The sequence below is a fragment of the Botryllus schlosseri genome, chromosome 2, assembly GCF_051294905.1.
Source record: "Botryllus schlosseri isolate E-star chromosome 2, Bs_hap1, whole genome shotgun sequence".
In the NCBI taxonomy this organism is placed as follows: domain Eukaryota; kingdom Metazoa; phylum Chordata; class Ascidiacea; order Stolidobranchia; family Styelidae; genus Botryllus; species Botryllus schlosseri.
The window spans coordinates 28,274,595-28,298,538 of NC_137237.1; the positions used below are offsets into that span (position 1 = coordinate 28,274,595).

The following is a 23,944-nucleotide window of genomic DNA, read 5'->3' on the forward strand; positions in this document are numbered from 1 at the left end:
TTACGGCCGGAGCCGGATCGGAGCCGGATCACTACTTTTTTGATCCGGCCAGAATTTTTATGGATAAGCATGACTTTTATATGGATAAGCATGACTTTTATATGGATAAGCATGACTTTTATAACTATATAACTACCAACCAACCACACGTAAGTAACCTCCAAGCCAGTGTGAACATAAACGAGGCATATTTATCAATTCACGGAACCTCCGTACCGAGTAGGACCGGATTTCTGGCCGGACTTTTTCATTTTTGGCCGGATCGGATTGGAGCCGGATCAGTACTTTTTCGGATACGGCCGGAGCCGGACCAGAGAATTGAACAACCGGATCGGAGCCGGACCAGAGAATTTGTCGATCCGCCCCGCACTAGAATGATGATCGGCTATCATCTCTATCGATAGCAGTGGTTCTCAACCTTTTTGTCTTCGCGGAACACTTTGACCGCTACAGACCCCCGTGGACACCCTCAATTATCGTGCAACCGCCAACTGTCTCGTGCAAACATTGATTTTAGGTTAGTAATAAACAGCCAGAAAATGAATTTTATTCAAAATAACATCACACTATATATGTCGAAATTGGGTAGACTTTTAATATTTCGAAACGAATTCTCCACCTGTATTTATTGTCTTGAAAATTCCCGTCTTTGATTGGATATGAACGAGTGCCGAAAGTCCATTTCCACAAAGATAGATTGGTGGCGAATGTAATATCAACGCGTAACGCTTCTGCATGACGACAGCTTTTGGTGTGTGTTTGTAATGAACATATCATGTCCATTGTCCACGCAGCCTATATAGTCAATTCTATCTAGCATCTCATCTTGAAGGCATTTAGTGGTTATATCACAGAAGAAAATGGACTTCGTGGCGGCGCGGTTTCAATTCCTTCATTGGGACAGATCAGGAAACAAGTTCAGGAACTTCTATTTCAAACGAATGTTTACAAATTTGCTGCGACTGACAACTGCAAATCCAAATTGCTATCTTCAACATTTAATTTTTCAGAAACCTTAACAAAACATTTATAAACAGCAATATATGTTTACATCGGCATGCCATTGGTAAGTTGACAATAAAATGAGTTTGCACAGTCGGATATTTCATCTCAGACGAACATTTTAATGACGTGAGTCCTAAAGTTTTAGTAATTATGAAGCGAAGCGAAAACTGTCCCATGCTTTTCCTAATTAAAAAATGTAAAGTAAGTTACTTATGACTTTACAATGACCAGAGGCTTCGTAGACCCCCTGAAAATGCTTCGTGGCCCACCAGGGGTCCGCGGATCCCCGGTTGAGAACCACTGGTCTATAGAAAGAGACTACGTTCAAAATCTTGAATTTGAGGATATTATCGCTGATTTTTCATCGGCAAAGCCCGAAAAGTTAAGGCTATTGATTTTCTATTTGCACAATACATTCGTTCGCTATTTCTTGTCCTTAATATTTTTGACCTTATTAACGTTGAGACGGTGAGGCTGAGACGCGGCGTATTACTTGTAATTATTTTTATTGACAAGATTGTTTGAACATGAATCTATATCACGGGCGGGCAACTTCTTCAGTCGGCGGGCCAGATATTGGAAAATTAGGAACTTGTCGGCCGGATTTCTGAATCGATACATTATCCGCCCATTTATCCACATATACAAGGAATAAATCGTATTTAATGACGGTATTTTAACGACACCAATGTAACTTTAAAGCCATTTCTCGCCAATAATGACTAAGACAATGTGGATTTGAGAACAGCATTGTCATACTAGCACCACCATGTCTGCTTCTCTCTGATCAATCAACACACGGTGCAATCATCAATTAGGATTTCAAGGCGTTCGATAAGCCCGGTACCCCAAATGTTCTAAGATATCAATTCATTGGGGTTTAGTAGGTAACGAGACAACTGCCTATTTTATCTCGATATTGAATTCATGCGGCCGGCGGCCTCTACGAAATTTGAAAGTGGCAAACGGTGTCTTACAGAAGCCTGCATGTGTGCTGTGCTACAAGTCGACGGTTACAGAATCAAAAATAAGAAATATCGGCCTGGTGTAAATGACCATTGTAGTCGACAGACACCATGATTACCACAAATGTCATTAGGGTTCAGTACATCGTAAATGCCGATAATGCAATAAGTCTTCTCGCTTCGACGAACTGACGCGTATTAGCGTCACCCTCGCTTGCTGCGTAATGCGTATATACATGTGTATAATGACATACAGTAACTAAAATTTAACGTATGTAAGCACTAAGCAGGTAGTGGGGAATCTCGGAAGACTGGGGCCGCGGGCCACATCATCATGTAAGACGGAAAACTGTCCGCGGGCCGTATGTTGCCCGCCCCTGATCTATATTGATATTAGTTGCGGTCTACTTAGGGGGCGGCATTTTAAGCGAAAGCCAGGGGCAGCAGCACATGCTGCTACGCCAGTGGCTCTACCACCATCTCAGTTGATTCACTGTAGCGATCAGAGGTGGTCAAAGTAGTCAAGAAAGCAACTCAAGTAGAAGTAGAAGTAGCGACGGAAAAATCTACTCAAGTACGAGTAGAAGTACTTCTTTCATAAGCAACCTAAAACTACTTGAACTAGACGTAGAATTGACTGACTTTGAATCTACTCAAGTAAGTAATTGTGAAAACGATCGTAATTGGTTCGCATGGACTGTCAAAAGCTGCAAATTGCGCTATGCGGAAAGTGTAGAAAGCTTAATTGATTCATATTGATGCATCCCTGAAGGTGTCAATTTTTGACAGAATAAGCAGTCGTCTACATCATGGGATGTAAATGATAGTATTGATATGGAAATGCGATACTAATCCTTTGTTTACTCGAACACCCGGTTTTAGAGACAATCACGGCATGGCGCCCTCTCCCATATTATAAGGCCCCTAGTTCAGTCGAAGAGCAATGCGGAGAAGTTATGTAAAGTATGGCAGATCGTAAAAATGCCATATAGTGTATAGCAGGGGTGGCCAACCTTTTTGCCATTCACGGCCGCCTTCCGACTACTCATGTAGCCTACGGCCGCATTCCAGGGCATCGTCGTAATGAACGAGCTGGACGTCAAATACCCATGTTAAAGTGTCTATGTCCATTTCCGGTGAACTCTGGACTGATATATTTAATGATATAGGCTTACTATAGGCCTACCAGGCTTACCATATTTCGGAAATCTAAAAAGAGGACACTTTTTCAGAAATTTTAGACTTGCAAAACCGGAGAAGAATTCTCAAAAACCGGTTAATTTTTCCCACTTTGTGATCGGTTGACTAAAAAAAAAAAGGTATTCTTTTCGCTCAAAATACCGTTTTTCTCTCCACATTGCTAGGTGTATGACTAAAAAAATAAATTAAAAAAGGTCAAATCACCGTTTTTCACTCCGAAATACCCGCCGGAGCGTCACTTCTGTGCTAATTTACGGCATATCACTCGCAATTTGCTCTAAATCTGACCTAAATTTTCAAAAAAAGAGGACAAAAGGGCGTCCTCTGAGGACACTTTCAAAAAAGTCAAAAAAGAGGAAAATCCTCTTAAAAGAGGACGTATGGTAACCCTATACTATACGCACCGAAATATCGAGTGGTCATGCTAAGTAATGCTAAGGGACTGATTAATTATAGTCACGCGAAGCAAGAAAAAATTTAAGATTTCCTAACCAAAGTTTTACATATTAAATGCTATCAAAGATTTACCCTTTCTCAGCCCATGGGATCGGATTCACCGGTATAGAGTTGATGCAGGGGCGTTTTCGAAAATTTAGGGCAAGTTATAAATGTTGATGCATCTTCGGATGGGCCAATTGTTATTAGTCACTTTGTTACATGCTGTTATTTCTTTACCTCCAATCAGGATTGTCGGTATAGTGAGGAGAACACACGATTCCGAGTTGTTATTTCCATATGAGGCTCATCGTTTTCCTTTGGTGTTCGCATCAGTATTGTGGGGCTCTGATTGCAACGAGCTCTACTATATTTAAATCGAAAAATGATGACACATTGATTCGCGCGCAGCGCGAAGAAAATATCAAGATTAATTAAAATCTTTCAAGAAATCGGGAGTCAATTCGTTGAATTCAAATTGCATGTCGACGGCCGCCAACATATACTAATTGAATTACGTGTCCATTGCCGCACAGATTTCTCTTTACGGCCGCAGGTTGGCCACCCCTGGTGTATAGCTTTATTTTCGGAAAATATAATACATTACTACACTAGCTTTTATACTTCAACATGTATGCTCTCCAAACAAAAGAACTGAATCTATAATTAGAACTCAACGCATAGTACTCGTTATTGAAAGAAAAATACAAATACTACCTCTAAAAAGCGGTAAATGTATTTCATGTCCAGAAAGTTTCTACGGTGGTCTGCTAAAACAAATCTAACGTTAAAAAGTCAAAGTCCACTTTTCCAGATTAGGACACGTCATGGACTGCTAGATATAATAGGTAATTGCTAGATTTCGAAACGGTAGTTTCAACGTTATGGGAGGGGGGGGGGGTGCATAGGCTACTTACTGTGATGAAATATTCGATGTAGGCGACAATGTGGTGTGAACGGAACGTTCCTTAAAACATATTTGCCACTCCATATCCACTGTGCGCGCGAAGCGCAACGAAAATTCTGGGTATTACATGACTTTCATGAAAATTTAATGTTGGTACTACGTGAAAACAGCCCCGAAATTCCTCGGGCTATCTTTCTTATTGGGGGATTACACTACTTATACTTGACAAACTGAAAATAGCGAAAAGAAAGTTAGTAGTTCATAAAATATTACGAAGTAGAAATAGCTAAAAAAAGATCTATTTGAGTAAGTACCAGAAGTAAAAGAAAACTACTTGAGTACTCCGAAAAAGTAGAAGTTCTTCGTTACTAACCACCTCTGGTAAAGATAAAAAGTAATAAAACAAAACCCAGTACAATGAACGTCCCCGGGAAGGGGAATCACTGGTATAGTGGGATGGAATAGCCCAAACGTACCAGAATCAATTTTTGTTTCGTGAGGGCACAAAAAGTTTCAGGTTAGTATTTCTATATCGGGCTCATCAATTTCTCTGCCGTTCGCGTCTGTACTGTGGGCCTCAGACTGCAAAGGGTGTAGAGGACGCTATTATATTAAAACCGAAAAAAGAAGCAGGCTACGTCGTATTGAATCGCGCCTAGCGCGAAGAAAATTTCAAGATTAATTAAAATCTCTCAAAATTTCGGGAGTCAATTCGTAGGGTAAATTAAATTTGCATGTCGACTGACCCAAACACATACTAATTGAATTACGTGTCGACGGCCGCAGGTTGGCTTCCCCTGTGCCATGTGAACGTGAACAGTGAACACCATGTGAACGTGAACAGTGAACACTGAACACGCACCTTCCAACCCGACATCTCCGTAAAGTGATATAATAATTTATATCAGTGGTTCCTAAACTTTTTTTAGCACGACCCAAATCCGAGTTTTATTAATACCATCAATCGACCCAAGCCGCCTACATCGAAGGATATGCATTTCTAATATTATTATGCTACGTATCAACAGGGTAGGCCATATGCATCAACCGGGTAAGGTGCGGACAACCGGCTGTACTCAACACTATTCGATGAAACATTCTTCACTACAAAAGTTCATTGATACAGTGGCTATGTTACTACAGTGACAATATGACTACTTTAATGATATTGATCACGGTGAAAACCCCCAAACCTTTTGACAGTCCATGCGAACGAATTACGACCGTTTTCACAACTACTTACTTACTGGTTTAAGTAGATTTAAAGTCAATCAATTCTACTTCTCTTCAAGTAGTTTTAGGTTGCTTTTAAAAGTACTACTTTTAATCGTACTTGAGTAGATTTTTGCATCGCTACTCCTACTTCTACCTCAGTAGCTTTCTTGACTACTTTGGCCACCTCTACTGATCAGTGACCAGGAGTCACATCGATATTGTAGGATAATATTCATTGTTGGTAGGCTAATGTTGGACAAAATCGAGTATCTAGCTAGGTGATTCGATGTCGAGTACCACCGCAGGTAAAATGATGCCATTTACACTTAATCAAAAGCAATTTTGAATTTCTCGACCATGACTATTTTGCGGCGATATGTGGCTATCACTGCCTTAAGAAATGTCGCCCCAACCTTATTAGTAGCCTTATGCAAGATGTTTTTCGTTGATAAACTACGGCTGTAGATGCGGTTTCGAGGCTCCAACGGAGCATATACTGCGTATACACTACAGCAGTGCTTTTCAACCTTTTTGAGCTCCATTCGCACTTTAAAAAAAATTTCATTCGCACCAGCCAGTCGGAATTTATTACTCAAATAGAAAATGAAGAAACTTGTCACTTTTGTATTCGAAGAGCGCTTGTTGGATGTGCAGAGCTTCATTATTTTACAATCAGCGTAGATTATTGAATTGATTAATCAAGTACTAAAATCACTGCAGTAGAAAAATCACAGATATCGGACTTCCGTTGTCCCAAATGTGTTCCTTGCTTTTTCGGAGGGTATCGTGCAGTGATTTTCTTCGAAGCTCAAAGGGCGAACCCAGGAACATTATTCACTCGCAACAATATCACTTTTCCACTAAATCGACATCGCGATGTGGATGTGTTCGCACTCAGGACGCACAAAAGAGTGAAACTGCACTTTAATCCTAGCATCAATGTTGCGACGTGCACCTTTGGTTCATTTTCTGACAATATTCGAAAAGATGCTTCACCGTACTAAGGTATGTAATGTACGGTGGGCGTTAAAAACAGGCAGGACTTGCTATACAAACCCACACAATCAGAGTAATTGATGACGGTTATTTATGGATAGACTTGGGCTTCTTTCACTTCTTATCTATGCCATAAACAAATCAACATATCTTCCCAGAACAACGCGAGGTTTCCTTGTGGTTGTTGAAACCAACACTTAAACCTTATTGAATAATTATTACTTATACGAGATTCATGATTAATGCACAGTTAATTATATCGGCCAGTGTTGCCAACTGCGGAATGGCTCTTAGGTAGGGTTACCATACGTCCTCTTTTTTGGCTTTTTTGAAAGTGTCCTCGGAGGACGCCCCTTTGTCCTCTTTTTTGAGAACTTTGGTCATATATATAGCAAAATCCGACTGAGATGCCGTAAATCAGCAGCCAAGTGACGCTCTGGCGGGTATTTCGGGAGCTGAGCGGAAAGTTAACCTTTTTTTTTCTTTAGTCAACCACCTGACAATGTGAGCAGAAAAACTGTATTTTGGGCACACAGAGAAAGATGACCTTTTTTTAGTCAACCGACCACCAAGTGGGTAAAATTGACCATTTATTGAGAATTCTCCTCCGGTTTTGCAAGTCTGAAAAAGTGTCCTCATTTTAGATTTCTAAAATATGGTAACCCCGCTCTTACGGCAATCGTACAATATTGGCAAACTGACTGAAATGATGCTAAATTATCTTTAATAGCTCAAATATCCTTATTAGGGCTGTTCAAAAAAAACTTTTTTTCCTGAATCTTGCTGGTTACGTGATTAAATCGTTAGCTTGCCTTAAAAAACGACGCACACCAAATTTTAATTCATTCCAACCAATAATCGCGGATTTCGTACAGTTTGAAAATTTTGAATTTACCCAAAGATGCAAAAAAATATTTTTGTCAAATTTTTCTGTCAACCCCATGAAATTGTTGCGCTGTCTTCAAAGACGATGCAAAACAAATTTGACTCAATTCCAACCCGTAGAAGCGGAGCTAATTGAGTTTTTCTTCGATAATTCAGGGATTATCTTTGATCGGTGGATAATCCAAGAATTATCATCGAAAAACTCAAATACTTGATATCCTATCATGTTTATTTGATTTATTCCACGTCACAAAAAGTGAGAAATATGGACATGACGATTTTCATTCGCACCACGCTTGTCATTCGCCCCGAATTCTTTTTCATTCACACAAGTGCGAATCGTCACACAGGTAGAAAAGCACTGAACTGCAGCATCGAAACTTAAATCTGTCGTTTATGAAGTATTACTCTCGAGGTGATGATGATGATACTCAACTCTATTACTTAAATCATTCTGATCAGTCATACTCCCGGTCAATGAACCTACACAGCAGATTTCCTCACCAGACCAGAAGTGGATCGGCTGCTAGTAAATGGCGCAAAATATATTTTTAATATTACGCCACAAAGGTTACTGAAATGTCACGCAGACCAACGTATGACAGCAAATCTTTGCCACTCGAGCTGAAAAAACGCACACAGTACGTTATTAGCAAATGTCCAATGCAACGGGCGAGTCCGATTTATCAACACAAAATTGCGAATTACCAACATCAGAAAACGAGGGCGAAAATGAATGAAAATAAAACGACAGTACAAGAATCATGATTCATAAATTTAACATTATAATCTTCCGTCCCCCCATCCCAGGTAGTTTGACTACGAAATTCCCCGAGAAAACCCACCATATTATGGAGTCCGCACACTGGGAATGCAACCCGCCAACAGATTTGGGGACACTACCCAACAGAGTAATTATCCATGATATATTTAACAACGCTAGCCAGATGGGTGCGCGTGTTGTGCGGCTTGTTGTCCATGTACTGCTTAATAAAAGCGTCCATGCGCGCGTTGTGGGGGTTATTCTTGGCAGTTGGCACTGTGATACTGCCGCCGTTGGGCTGCAGTACGATGGGCGTCACCACTGCTTGTCTGAAATCGGAAAAATGTTGGTTTTAAAACAAAGTACGGCAAGCAAAACGGATGCAGGGGAGGTCGGTAACCAAAGGTATTAGATTGACGCTCTATTGATTATTCTGGTGGTCAACACGTTTTTTTTTTGCGGAAGATTGTGTGTGAAGACTCTTTTTCACCTGATCTGTGTGCGCTGAATTCGAATCTGGCTTCATTTTGTTTCTATAACATCATATTTTTGAGAAATATATATGGAGGTACAGAACTTCAATATACAATTGAATAGTATATTCCTATTGAAATGAGCCCGAGCATTTTCGGCTGACACTCATAAGGGGTGATCGTCAGCAACTAGCAGAGAATAGGCAAGAACTATGCATATCAACAATCGTATCACGAAATATGAGGTCGCTAGCATGAAATTTCAACAATTGAGGCGAAGAAAGGGCTCAAGCTCAAAGTACTAATTTTAGATGGTACACAAGCTCCTTCTGTAGGCACAGACGTGGTTGGCGTATTTTGATAGCACCAAATCTGTCGTCCCGAAATATATATGTTCATTACAGAAGTGGTCAGTAACAAAGTAATTCTACTTTCTCGGACCACCAAGTATGTAGTAGTACTAAATTATTATTATAAAGTCGTACTTACTAGTTATTTAGGCCAAACTAGACCTAGAATACCTACTTTACTTACTTGGAAATAGCTATTTAAAATGTGTAGAAATTTACAAAGTTAGTTCTACTTCTACTCGAGTACCAACGAGGACTACTTTGACCACCTCATCCGGGTTAATTTCAATATGAATATACTATGCAATTGTATACTGATGGTCTGTCCAGGGTGTTAATGACTCAAGTCATGACTCGACTCGCGATTTGTTGGTGACTCGCCTTGACTAGAGTCATTTTTTTAAATGCGTGAAATGACTCGACTCAAGTCAATTTTTATATCGACTCGAGTCATTGTGCATGACTCGAGACTAGGACGGCCAAGACGGAATAGTAAAGTTACCACATTATTGGTATTTCGTCTATCAGTCCTGATACTTGGGGAAACAGGGCCAGAAACGGTTAAAACTAAGGAAAACTACTAGGCCTATACCGTATATGAATGCGAGCCATTCTATATCACTCGCGCAGAGTTGAAGAAGAGGGTTGGACCGGATTGAACTGAAAACTGAACTTAATGACTTGGACTCGAGTCAAAATACTATGACTCGGACTCGCCCCTCTACTAGCTGAATTGGACTCGGAGTTGACTCGGTGGTGAATTTAAAATGACTCAAGTAAAAACTATAATAGTGAGATAGACTTGTGACTCGGAACCTTGCGTCTTGGTTACGACCCTGGCTCACCTGTCCCTGTATTACTGTATGCTGTATCATATAGTTATCGAATAATCAACCCATATGTAGCGCAATTAAATCATTTTGCATTGGTTGCGAAGATACATCTGGCAAGTTCGGTAGAAGCCTCTTCCTATGAACTGTTACAAGGGCAATTACCTATTTACCTAAAGCACGGACGATTTTGCACTAAAAAATCAAAAAAAATTTGACATCAAAAAACTATATTTGAAAAAATTTTGCAGTAAGGTATTTATGTTAGGCAATGTTGCGCATTACGTTAGAATCGTGGTACATTTCTGGTTGAAATTGTCTGTCATTACGAAGTAGCTTGGCAAGAATACCGACAGTGTTTGTTACCTACATCGACTTTGTTAGGCCTCAACCGAAATCTGAGTTTTGTTAAGATCCACCCATATGTTGAGAAACACAGTGATATAAAAACCAATGTCCATCATGCAGTTAAGCTTCAGATTTCGGATATCGGCGGGAGCTGACCTACTAGAAATTTCACTCGTTTTAGGTGCCATGATCATCATGCCTCTTGAACTTGTTTCATTCGATGGTCAATGATTCACAATTAGTAGACAATGGACCGTCTACAACTGTAAGACTATCAAGTAGAGTACAAGGTGTAAAAAAGTTCACCGATAGTGCAACCTCTGCGACAATAACAAATGCAGTCTGCAAGACAATTTTGACTTAGTAAACAATTTTGACAATATTTCAACCTTAACGATACAACTTTGACAAAATTTGGACTATTTCTGCAATGTCAAAAAATAATCGCCCTAGAAGTATGCCACCGCTCGACGAAATCTATCTTTCGAAACAGGATGGACAGGATAGTGGAGTTTATCGATAATCCAACTTTATGATCTCCGCCCTAAAAGTAGATTTGGTCGAGGGGAGGCATACACCCAGAGGTGGCTACTTTCAAAATTGCAAGTTGACTCTTTGCGGCTAACGAAAAACGATCACGCTACAAATAATCGATATATATCGAGTTACCGTGGACATTAGGGGAATTGATCTGATCAAACTGATCCCGAAACTGTCTCCTACTTTTCAAAATCCCACGTCGGTGGTCTTCTAACACCAAATAGCCATGGTCACACTGGAGCAAATTTACGATAAACAAGACCATTATACAACACCGCCACACACAAAATGGTACCGACCTGCTAGCTGGAGCATTTCCGATGTTCTTTGGCACAAAGGTCATCACAATCAGCACCTTCTCCTTGATAAACACGGCAGGTGCGCACGGCACCGCCATCGCCAGTTTAGGCGGCACAGTCAGGCACAGCTGCGGCAGCCACCGAACAGCCATATCCGTCTTATGGTCGCTGAGCTCCAGCCTCATGATGCCCATGAAATCGTTCAGTATCGGCCATTTGGCCAAGAGAATCAGGCAGAAGCTGTGCATGTTGTTGGACCGGTACGGGTGGGTCGCCACTCTGAGTTGAAAAAACCTTTCGAGTATCACCAGGTTCTCGGGACGCCAGCTTTCCTGGGGCAAGCCGCGTTGCTGCAAAGTATACGCCGGGACTGGTTGTAATTTAAGAGCAAGCCCTAACGATTCGTTGGACGCTTGCAATGAACACCGGACGTGGACCGAGTTGACCGCAAATTCGAGGCAAGATATCTCTGAAGGTACCGGGGCAGTGTTCACATTGTCCGGGAAATAGAAGGCGTCGTTAGTCTGTGTCATGTGCATCATGTCCCTTTTCAGGGATGTCAGACCCATGAAGTGTTCAAGAACGCAAGGGCCAGTCTGAGAGTTGACTTTTTGTTCTCGGAGGAGTTTCACGAAATCGACGTGGCCGATAATAACTGGGCTGTCACCGGCCCAGTTGCCATGCGGTATGGTCCGCACTTCAACACCGTTTAGCATCTTGTGTCCCTGGTCAGACGTAGGCGGGTCCGCTCTAGTCGCGGTAGGGCCAGCGTAGTAAGCCGACTTGAAAAGCGCCGTCAAAAAATTAACGAGCCCCGGAATTGGTTGCAAACCCTCCTTAATAACAGACGAGTCACACTTTGACAACGCGCCGTCGCGTAGCGCCACCCTGCGCCCCGACATGCAGCACACTTCCAACGCAAAAAGAGATCGGTACACCATAAGAAACCTCCACGGGCTTTGCACCAATACGGTGAAGTTGTCGGACACAGATTTGGCGTTGCCTGACCCGATGCCCATTCCTAACACAGGAAAAGACGAAATCGAACACGCCACGTGGAAAGGGTCAGAAGTGTCGTGTAAGACCTGAACCAGCCTCCCTAAATCATTACAATCGTTGAACATGGCCGTTAGATAGTGCGAGGAGTACGCGTGGCTGTTAAACCCGATCGACCCCACCCTGCCGAAATGCAACGCGAAGTTTTGGTGCTGGTGAGACCAGGATACAGAGACTGTAAACTTTCTGCGTGCACCATACTTCAGAACTAACGACTGAAAATCATAAGAATGCACGGATACCATCTGGCCCAGAGACGAGTCCCGATCATATAAGACATCTGCAAACTTACGCACGACTTCGTACAGCCTGCCTACAGCTTTCCAAGCCTCTTTGAAAGTTTGCACTGGGGAATCGGCGTTGGGAACATCAAGCTTCAGAGTGAGACGCGTGACGGCGTCCTGTCTCGCTTCGATTTTCATTGGATTGTCGGCAAACACTAATTCTGCGTGCCAGACTCTGGCGGCGACTGCGTCTGAAGATTTAGACACCTTCTCGATACACCTGTACCTGAAAGCGCACTGTAACGTGTTCTTAACCAAAGAATCGGCGCCGGTCACGCCAGCTATGGGCCCTAGATCCAGTAATTTCACGCAAAAACCCGCGTCCGAATCAGCCAGCAGTCCTTGATATGCCAAGCCTTCTTTTGCCAAGTCCCGGGTCAAACCGACAAATGGTATACGCGCGTCGCAGGCCGACACCACGGCTGAAAGTTCAGAGTTTTCAAACTTCCGATCTCCACTGAAGTCAGACCTGTCTAAGAGATGAGAATTCAGCTGGACCAGGGCGTCTGCCTTGTAATCCCCGACACCCTGCTGATTGGCGCCGTCTTTCACAACCCTCAAAAGGTGATACCGACAAGATATCGATGAAGTCGACAATTCATCGTCGATGATTTGTGCGACAATGTAGAAATTCTCAAAAGCTGTCATCTTGATATAAATCACATTGTCACCTAGCTTCCCTACGGCATGCGTGGAGAAATTAGTCAGCGAGAGTTTATCAACGTATCGGGCCGGCAAAGACTGCAAGGCAGCCTTGCATCGTTCCCTCGCGAAGACAAACGTAAGCCTTGGAATCCATGTCACTAGTTTCGCGACAGACTCGTTGACGGCAGACTCAATTTCATCGAGAACATCGCGGCCCAAACCAGGCGACGCACAAACATACGCACCGGTCTGTGGGTCTACGGATATATGCAAGTCACCTGGCGACTCAAAGCGTTCGGTCAGCGGTATGACCAGACAAGAATGCCCGTCTGTAATGTGCGACGCATCGTTCTTGACATGCTTGCGTAACGTCTGCTGGACCGCGTGCAACTTGTGGTAGGACCGGACCAGGATTGTGTCACCGAGCAGCCGTTCCAGGGACAGGTCTTTGACTGCGGATGCCCTCTGGACGAGGTCGACGTTTTGGAGAATCAGGGCGGGTTTGTGGGTTACTTTGAGGGCAACGTCGTCGCCTTTTCGTTCTTGATGTATGGAGATTGTCATCGGGTCCGGTTTGGAGGTCTTGGATATGGCAGTCCTGCAATGACGAGTGTCTCATGGTGACTGCGAATTATAGTAGCCTATGTCCAGTATTTCAGCAAGCGGGCCATATTTTAATATCACGGTGAACCATGGGAAAAGTCGAGGTAGAAAAGAAAGTAGAGTATTTGAGTACCACCTGCTACACCGTCATAACGGCAATAATGAACTGGAAAATTCAAAAAATATATCCTTTTTGTGGCCGCAAGTAAAATTTTGCCAGCATTTCGTACCATTTGTGACAATACCAGGGGTCGATCACTTAACTCACGTAACGCACGTAGCTTTGTGAAACACGTACCAGATGCCGAGTTACCGAGAACCAAGGTTTGGAGGCCTCCACGATGGGAAGAATGTATTGAAACTATATTTTACGTTGATCAAAATAACTCTCAATGCTCTCAACTCTCAAAACTCTCGCATTGAGAAGGATGTATATTTTCGAAAATATCGACTCTGACTGTTGGACTCAAATCCTTATAATTGATACACAACTCGGATTCGAGTACCCTACTTGTGCCCAGCTATACTAGTAAGATGACACTCTAACACCCCGATATGGTTAACCATTCAACTCGACATGGGGGCATTTTGCAAATGATGACTAGTGACCAGTTTTTACAAAAGACAATCCATCATGGCACGGGCTACAATCAGTTTACAAATCTTGATAGAACATCACATAGGCAGCAATTATCTGCCACACTCATTTACATACAGTACAAATATTGAATTGGATCTGTCGGTTGCCTACTAGTGCGGAGCGGATCGACAAATTTTCTGGTCCGGCCGTATCAGGAAAAAGTAGTGATCCAGCTCCGACCAAAAATGTAGAAGTCCGGACCTACACGTTACGGGGGTTCCGTGAATTTATAAATATGCCTCGTTTATATTCGCACTGGCTTGGCGGTTACTTGTGTGTGGTTGGTTGGTAGTTATTTAGTTATAAAAGTCATGCTTATCCATAACGATTATGGCCATATCAAAAAAGTAGTGATCCGGCTCCGGCCGTAACTGAAAAAATACTGATCCGGCTCCGATCCGGTCAAAATTAAAAAAATCCGGCCGGATATCCAATCCGGCTTCGGTCCATGCTCCGCACTATTGTCTACACGGGTTACGTCAGATTAACGACAGCTTCATCAGTAGCAAATGACACAATTCTACTTTAGTTGAGCTACAGCCATTGCACAATGCACAGTAGGGGTGTTCAATAATGACTTTTTTTCACAAATTGTACTGGCTACTAGGGTTGGGACTTGGGATCAAATTTGAAATCCCGGGATCGGGATTTCCCGGGATTTTCGCTCCTCAATCCCGGGATTAGAAAAGTAGTAAAATACACATACAAGTTACACAAATAACATTTATTCCTTGTGATATTTAATTGACGCAAAACATAAGAGCATCAAGAGTATCATCGTTTAGATCAGGGGACCCAAACTCCAATTTGCTTGCGGGCCAATTTCGTAGTTTTTGATGACGCGGCGGGCAGCAGCATCAAATAGGGGTATAATATGTATTTCCCAGTACGCCTTTTTTGTCGGACCTTGCAGATTAGCATTCCATACACATTGTGAAAATATAATACACTATTGTAATATTCACGGTTGTCACGAAAAAGTCATATTTTTCAACATTTTTTAAAAATATTGTTGTGCTTGGCATAATTTGGCGACATAAGGAGTTATATAGACAGTTAGAAACCATGCGAGACGTCAAATGCATCGTGTCATCGTAAAAGCTGTCGCATTATAATTTAGCAGCTAGTATGGGCGTTTGATGTATGACAGCGATTCAGGTTTTTGGAGGGGTTTCAGAATGAAATTTCAAGTTCTCAAATCCGAAATCTGAAATTTTCGAGTTTAATATTGTCGAATGCTTGAAAAGTCAAAACGCCGACGTGGGCCGCATAAACAGTTTTGGCGGGCCGCGTGTTTGAGGCCACTGTTCTAGACAATCAGCCGAGTTTGTAACACTGCTTTATTACCAAAATAAGAGATATGGCGCTACATAAGCCTTGGTAGATGCTGTTCACAAATCCCGGGATTTGATCGGGACCAATCCCGGGATCGGGATTGCTTCAAATCCCGGGATCCCGGGATCGGGATTTCCCGGGGTCCCAACGCTACTGGCTACTTGATAAAATTGTTAGGTTACCGTACCGTACCGTACCTAATTAAGCGTACGCACCAAATTTGATTCAATTCCAGTCAGTAGCCGCATTGCTACAGGAGAAGAAAGTTTCTATTTGTCAATATTTTTTAACACCTCTAATGCACAGAACACATTGGATCCCACCTCCAGTAGGACAAGACCACTTTGTTTCCAGGGTGGGACTCGTCAATGTGAATCAGCCGCCCCCATCGGTGACGAAGAAGGCGATAGGCCTGGGCTTCGAGGACCTCCAGTTTCAATGAAAGGCAGAAGGAATGAAGGACTTGGTACAGGTCCTAAAAAGGAACCAACGCCATAAGTCACTCACCACAACTGTTATATTTGAACTTATTGGGCAGATTATAAACTCTACCAAAGTATATTCAGTATTGGACAGTAATTGACTGAGTGGAAATAAACTACCGACTGATTTCACAAGTCCCTGTCATTTGACGGATTTGACACACGAGTATTTTTCAGTTATAAATCTCTTATCATATCTGGAGATCACATTGAGTTGCAAACTACCATAATTCAAGAAACAAAATTTGAGCTAATCCAAAACTATGACCATTTCCACCGTTTCATTCGATTAAGAAATGGCATTTTGGTATCATCAACACAAAAATCAGAAGTGTTCATACTATGATCAAATCTCATAGACTCAAAGGAATTTGATAAACCATATTTTTGCAGTTCAAGCAATTATTGTCTACACATTAGTAAATATTGTATCAAGTTCATGACCATACGGTGAACTTTTGAAAACAATTTGGTTGATTTACATGGAATGTTGAACTATTTTTCCGGCAGTCAGTTTGCATTTCAAGTGTAAATCAATAATTCAATTCAAATATATGTAATTACAATACGATATCATGCTTACTTTGACGCACCAGCACCAAAGTCTATCTAACAGCCATTGTAGCCTACCTCAGCAAATACGCTTTTGGTCTCTCAAACCAGAGGTCTCCCAAAAGCCCAGCCAATGGTGGGCTAAATCAATGCCAATTGCTTTGATTATGGAAGAAAAGGTCACTCACCACCAAAGGATCTTCGTTTGTCAGTAGTCTTGATTGGACAAGCTCGTGGACGTATTCAACTTGCAAATGATGGACTAGCGCCTTACCGGCGCCAATGTATTCATCTTCCACTGATATATCTATCTTCAAAAGCCTCCATGGAATATCGTCCGACTGGCCCATGAGAGTAAGTATTGCCTAAAACACGTAAAACACAATATAATGTGTATAATACTTGAACCGCATTCAAGGCCCTATTCAGACAAAAAGTAAAGGAGGAGAATACTTTTAACACATAATTGGAGAGTACTTGCGAAAAGACTAATGTAGGGTTACCGTAAAGGCAGACACTTTTATCAAATCATAAAAGTTAGTTCACCGAAATTGAAAACAGCTGATTTTGTTGTTTACTGGAAATGTTGCGTTGTCAAAAAAACTTCGACTCAACCCCCAGTTTACCCAATTTTTACGTTACTTCTGTGGTATTGACTAAAAAAAGGTTGTTTTTTAAATTTTACTCCCATGTAACCCGTCGTCTATCTTTTAGGCCGAAATCTAATGTCTTTTGTGGTCTTTTCGGGTATTTTACACTATTCAAATTTTCAAAAAGGAGGACATTTGGACAAAGGGCGGACATTTCTTCAAAAAGGACGTATGGTAAGCCTAACTAATGACACTGCAAACTGGTACAATTTTCAAGAATAAACTCAGTTACCGGAATACAGGGGCTATTGTACCCAGTTTCCATAGTTGCTTGTGGTCGTTCTCTTTTTTATTTAAAGGTCATCGAATCAACCACTATAAAGCCGCAAAAGCCGATCCTCTGTTACCAGAAGGAACATCTCTACACTCTGGGAATCTTTCTTTAGTGTTGTTTTGCCACTCGGCTGTTTGACAGCCGATTTTGTGTATGTTGTACTGTAACTGTGCGTTGTTTACAGCGTTCGTGACTCTGCGTACTTGTCATTATTACGTCACAACGACAAAATTCTTAATTTATTTCGAATTTGGCTAACCTCATTTACTGACGTTAGCTCCTGATGAGAGTCAGTTGGAAAGCTTCGAGTGGAATAAATTTGGCAAAATGAACGTATTGTTTGCTGCAATATTGAAGTTCTGTACTTCCAAAAGCCAATTTGCTACTAGTTGCTGATGAGTGTCAGCGATAAATATTCGGGTTCATTTCAACATGAATATACTATTGAAGAGGTTAGCAAATAGCAATTTCAAATACATGCCAAAATCGCTTGGAAGTAGAAAAAGAAACGTCTGAAAACTAATCAAGAACCATATTTTAAAAAAGTTGATTCGGAAGCAGCTAAAACCTTCTGCGCTACTTTGTAAAGGTAGATGAAATCTGTTACCTTGAATTCACTTGGCACTGTCAACTTCACCATCCCCTTGTCCACCACGATGTCGGTGATTTGGAGAGGAATTTTAGTCACCGCCAGCCTGTGGCAGATGATCTCATCGAGTCTCTTCAAAGTTATCGATTTCTCTAATGGCGTTATCGGATCGGGCGGAATGATCTTGTCTCTGATCGCTTTCGGCAGTCGTGGATACGACCCTGTGGTTAAAACGTCGATAGCCGCAGGAACGGAGAAGTTTGGCAGTCTGGCTTGCACCACAAATTGATTGGCTAACGTGTGGAGTTTGTCTGCGGTGTCAACGAATAAAAGTCCCTGCTGGTCCAAGAGCTGAGTGATTACTTCGCATTTGATCACTTTTGAAACAGATCCGGCCCATTTCACCACCGTCAGTAACCTGATAACTAACTGACGGGTACGGTTTGCGAAATGCGCGATGTCGATCTTTCTTTCCAGGTCGGACTTTCCCGGAAGTAAATCCGCGAGGACCACGATGTCGTGGTATGTCTTTTGCAGTATGTAGTCAATAACTGTTTGTAAAGGTATGGTTCCGATTGGCGGTTGTTGGCTGACGGGGTTCCATTGACCCTGTACTGGAGTCATAGGCTGTACAGCAACTGGCATCATTGTTGTCCACAGCCGTGTACAATAAGTCTTGGTTAATTAGTTGTATCGCTGTGAAACAGGAGTCAGTTTTTCGAAGGTATTCTAAGCACTATTATATCTATTTATATTTGTATCTCAGAAAACAGATCTGGTCAAAGTAGCCAGCATTGCAGCTGTACTCGAGTAGTCTTGAAACAGCCGAGACATTTCCAAACTACTTGAAGTAGAAGAAGAAATTATAGAAGGTAGGTGACTACCGGTATACATTTAAATTTGCAAGATGCATCTTCTCTGCTATGGTATGTAAGATGACTGAGGTATAACTACGAGGTGCAGTCTTATATTCAGTTACTGTGAAACTGATACAGAGCACTCACAAAAGTGATGTGAACTTACCTTAAATCTATTTTTTACTTTTCAAAACACAAAGTTCACTAAAGCTTAAAAGCAAGTAATATGTCCTGAAAAACCAGCAATTATAGTGGCGGAAGAAGTCCGAAAACATACTTGAGTTGTCGAGTACACTAAAAAAGTAGAATCAATAATTCTTTACTGCAGCTCTAACCTGGTTTAGTCAATGATGCTACTCAAGTAATTGCATCCCTAGCTCAATACTATATTTATTCAACTCGAGATTATGTGAAGTTAACGCAGCATTTTTAAACATATCAAACACATTTGTGAAAAAAACTAATGTGAGCAAGAGAACATCGAGAGCGAGAGCACGAGCAACACTTTTTTTTGTCTACTCTACAGTCCACGATAAATTTTTACAGGAACTGTTACATTCCAGCGACAGGTCTCTCATCATAGGTAATCGGAAATTCTCACCTCAAATATCGTTTGAAGTGTATGTAGTTGCTCTGCCTAACAAGACTGGAAAGTATGGCAAATAATTACAAGGGTACCGTAAACTGTAGTTTCTTTCCAGCTGAGATTTTATGTCTGCGAGTCGTGCTCGTGATCCATGTCTTTTCTTTTCCACTAGATTGGAAAGTGTGGCAAATGCAAAACTGTAGATAGGTGAGTTATCTATAGCAAAACAGTGCACTGCCGCCATCTAGCGATGAGGCAGATTTATTTTCGCCGGCACCATCGAGATGCTTTTTGACGATGGAGATGCGATACGACCTTTAAGCAAGGTCATCTAGTCTGCACCCCCGTATTTTTCTCCTCCACGCTATCCATGGATGCTGAGCGCCTAGCAGGATAGCCACGGATACCAGTTTTAGAGTCTTTGGTCTGACCCGGCCGGGGATTGAACCCACGACCTACCGATCGAAAAGCTGGACGCATAACCATTACACTATCTCGCTCGGTATACGATGCTCCTCCAATATTGTGTTAGTTTGGATTGTACAGTGTAGCCTACCTCAAAAACCTAACCTTTCGTCAATCTTCATTGGCTCATCTACTTTCCGGACCTTATTTTGAACTGAACTTAACCGAATGACAGTTGATCAGGCCTGAGCCATATTGTGGTTATTTTTCGTTTTAATATCATTTTCATCATTTCAAAACACCACAAGATTGTGATACAAACAAATGACTGGAAGGTGTCGAAACGACATAGAGTAGTCGTATAATCAGACGCGTTCCTTGGCCTAGCACATGTAAATAAGAAGCACTCATACTGAATGACAAGTATTAGCTAAGCTACCATAAAATCATAGCCTTTATAAAGGCTATGATAAAATGACAAGCGATGAAAATCTTGTCGCATGTGGCGGCAGGCAGCCACCGAACTGAATATGTCAAATTTAGTATGATCATTTATTCTTATGAATTATATATTGATCAAAAATTTAGCTATGTTCTCGACGCATTAAAATATGAATGAGTTCGTTTCAAGGAAATGCTATGACTCCACTGATCATGTACAGTTCACGGTTCAATGGAGTCTATATAAATAATAATAATAAAGTTTTGAGGCAGTCGCAGTACATGATCTATTACCATGTATGGTGTAATTTTCTCGGGAAGTTATAAAGTAAGTTAAGTATGTGAGTTCAGTGAGTAGATCTTGGAAGATGTCGTTTCTAGTAGAAGTTACTTAATGATGAAATGATGACAAAATGCGTCAGTACCAACCATGATTTTGCACTGTTACTGTTTTAATAGAGACGCCAATTGTGCAATTGCAAACCTGTACCAGTGTACCACAATACGATGTTTCATTGTGAAGCTGGTTCGTGTTTGTTTGTCTGCACGGTAAAACTTGAGAAAAATGAGTCCCGTCTCCTCTTTTTCCCATCCCTGACTGGTTTTGGTTAGCTTAGCTATAACTGACCCGGGTGAGAGGGAGTGTCTTGGTCAGAAAAACCCAACGTCTAGTAGCAGAAGGAACAATCGAAGAATATCCTTTTTCGTGTGGTAGGGTATAGTTGACTAATACACTTCTCTCTATCTTTTGCAGGTATGGATGGAAGCAATTGGTTTGGAATACCTGACCATATAGTTCTACAAATCTTTTCCTACGTATCCCAAAACGATCGATATAGCCTGAGCCTGGTTTGCAAAGATTGGTCTGCTATCTTCCACGATTCACACTTGTGGAGTCGATTCATTTTCAAATTCGATACAAGCTATGATAAAGATGGTCGGGCTATTACGTGCGTGGAGAGGTACGGACAGGAGCTGAAAGACGTTGAAATAGATGTCAATCAGGCGGAGCCCATTAGCTTAAAACGGGCCCTAAGTGTGCTGGATAACTTGATTGGGGTGAAGAATTGGAAAGTGATCAAATTCAAGTTCGTATTCACTGGTTGGAATCCGCCTCTTTTCAATGGCAGGTTGATTCTTAATAAAGTTAAAGACTTTCTTTCTTCCATCAAAGATAAAGAATGCATCTTCAATTTGGAAGTTATCGACCTCGCAAAACTCGGCATAGTACTCGACAATGGCTTGTTAAAGATTCTCGCGGACTACCACAAACGTTTGAAAGTAGTGAACATCCAGAACCGATGTCTCGTGGACAACATCACTGAAGATTGTGTCATGAATTTGTTAAAATCTTGCGTTTATATTGAGGAGTTCTATGCATTTTATCACCACGTCGACGACGAGGTCTTGGAGATACTCTCAGAAGATGGCCGTACCAAAATTAGGAAACTTTCCTTCATGTGCAACCGAAGCGACAAGTATAAAAGCATGATATCTTCGGAAGCGTGGGAATCACTGAAAAAATTCAGCCCCCATATGGAGTTGGAAATGAAATTTCATAGTACAATGCCTCTCTACATGGTGAACCAAATCTTATGCCCAGAAATCCCAGCGACTTTTATCGACTTGCATATATACGCTTGGGTGCACGAGCAAATACATCACATTGCAAAGAACTGTAATAAAACCCTGAAATATTTGAGCTGCCATACGGACTTGGATCCTGATTCAACTGCGAATGTTGAACTATCGCCTGCCCTGCTGGATTTGTCAGTGCAATGTGAAAACTTGGAAGAACTGCATTGCCATTGTAATCTTCCGGAATCCACGATTAAAAGCATTAAAGCTATCAGGTCGTTGAAATCGTCAACACTTTACATGAATCTTGGACAGGGCAATTAATTGCAGTTTTATGAAATTGATCGTTCAACTGGTAGGCTGGTTTTAGTTTCTAGATTGCTTCCAACTGTGTCTTCATTCAATTACAAATATTTCCGTCCGACATCGAATTTTTTTCAGTACTGAAAAGCAGTTCATGATATTTTTGTGCATCAGGCTATGTGTAAAAACTGACGAAATGCATGAACCATGCATTAACTATTATGCGAAAGGCAAACAATCGCTACCGGTACATAAAATTATGGGAGTAGAAATTTAGACTTACAGTATCAATGTGAATGACATCAATTATTTTCCATTGCCCCTTAGTAGCTAGACTTCTTTCGTTTTTTAGGCAGTATTATGTATGTTGCGATCTTATTTGATACATTGCACTTATTTTCATTGTGATTTATGACTTAAGATTTTGGTCATTGATTGCTTGTTTTCTTTCATTCCCTTTGCGTTTTATGTAAGATGCAATCGACCCCTGCACTTGATAATTTCAGGGCAAATATGATCTCCTGATAATATTTTGAAGTAAGATGAATAATTTGACCCTTTATGCATGTTTAAAAAAACGAGGTCTCGATATGAGTGATGGGTGAGAAATAGCAATGTATAATTTCAAAAATAGATTCATTTTTATTACCTGAAGCTTTTGGAGCCTCTACCTACACTCATCAGGGGTTACCTTCTACAATAATGTGAACGTTTAAAAACTTCTGTTTGTCAACAGTTTTGCTAATTACGACATCGCACACAGTCAAATACAAAATTTACTGTAGAGTTATATTATTACCATTATTAGTTTGGGTCCGAATGAAAAATATCTCCATTTTACTGTTTTTGCGTATCAGACACGTGTCTTTAAAATAAATTAACGTGAACTGAGAGATATACCCCACTGGATTTTAGAATTATTAAATTAGATTGAAATTCACTTTGTCTATTTCAGGTGAAATATATATGAGAAAATGTGGTCCTATAGCCTGTATGATAAATTATAATGGGTTGCTCCTGAGATCACTATCTTCTTAGAGCACTTCATTTGCTACAGCACTTATCTTATCGAGTTTAAATACCGGTATATTGCTCTGTGTCAAATACAGTTTGATTTCATGCTTTGTAATTGCTTCATCTCGCGTGGTAATTTCACAATGCTTCATGAGCCTTTCTGAAAATGTTACAATGCCATTTGAAATTCTCGGAATACAAGTTTCATTTTAACGTCTGATACTAGGACATTTGCTTGGTGTCAGTTTGCCATAGGGCAATGACTTTCCCAAATCTGTTTAAAGAGACCCCTGGTATATTGGTATGGTACCTAGAAAATTAATGTTTTATTCGAAGTTTCAGTATGAGACAACAAAGTAGTAAACATGCCAATGGCTGGTGTAATTATTCGTAATCTGAATGTGGCCTGTTATCCATAAATGTTGCACGCCCCTGTAGT

The 23,944-nt window shown here is 41.2% G+C and overlaps 2 protein-coding genes across 3 annotated transcripts; one reads left to right on the plus strand and one right to left on the minus strand.

Moving 5' to 3' along the window:
- Positions 1-8,138: 8,138 nt before the first annotated feature.
- LOC145434361 (mediator of RNA polymerase II transcription subunit 14-like) lies at positions 8,139-19,982 on the minus strand. 2 transcript variants are annotated; one of them, XM_080311726.1, is made up of 6 exons: positions 19,780-19,982; positions 18,340-19,017; positions 16,997-17,173; positions 16,098-16,249; positions 11,212-13,794; positions 8,139-8,700 (listed from the first exon to the last, which is right to left on the minus strand). In XM_080311726.1, the coding sequence occupies exons 2-6, from the start codon at positions 18,967-18,969 to the stop codon at positions 8,508-8,510; spliced, it is 3,735 nt and encodes a 1,244-aa protein (XP_080167852.1). In that variant the 5' UTR covers positions 18,970-19,017; positions 19,780-19,982; the 3' UTR covers positions 8,139-8,507. The 2 variants fall into 2 exon arrangements, with proteins under 2 accessions (XP_080167852.1, XP_080167851.1); XM_080311725.1 differs by lacking the exon at positions 19,780-19,982 and having other exon boundaries at positions 18,340-19,730.
- A 935-nt stretch (positions 19,983-20,917) lies between these two features.
- Positions 20,918-23,722, plus strand: LOC145434363 (F-box/LRR-repeat protein 8-like). The gene is made up of 2 exons (XM_080311728.1): positions 20,918-20,938; positions 21,365-23,722. Exon 2 carries the CDS (start codon positions 21,367-21,369, stop codon positions 22,510-22,512), a length of 1,146 nt encoding a protein of 381 aa, XP_080167854.1. The 5' UTR covers positions 20,918-20,938; positions 21,365-21,366; the 3' UTR covers positions 22,513-23,722.
- The last annotated feature ends 222 nt before the right edge of the window (positions 23,723-23,944 follow it).

Coding starts and splice junctions, on each gene's coding strand:
- LOC145434363 (XM_080311728.1), top strand. CDS start 21,367: ATGGATGGAAGCAATTGGTTTGGAATACCTGACCATATAGTTCTACAA.
- LOC145434361 (XM_080311726.1), bottom strand. CDS start 18,969: ATGATGCCAGTTGCTGTACAGCCTATGACTCCAGTACAGGGTCAATGG. Junction 13,795..16,097: donor GTGGTCTTGTCCTACTGGAG/GTGGGATCCAAT, acceptor TCGTCATTGCAG/GACTGCCATATCCAAGACCT. Junction 8,701..11,211: donor GGAAATGCTCCAGCTAGCAG/GTCGGTACCATT, acceptor TTCCGATTTCAG/ACAAGCAGTGGTGACGCCCA.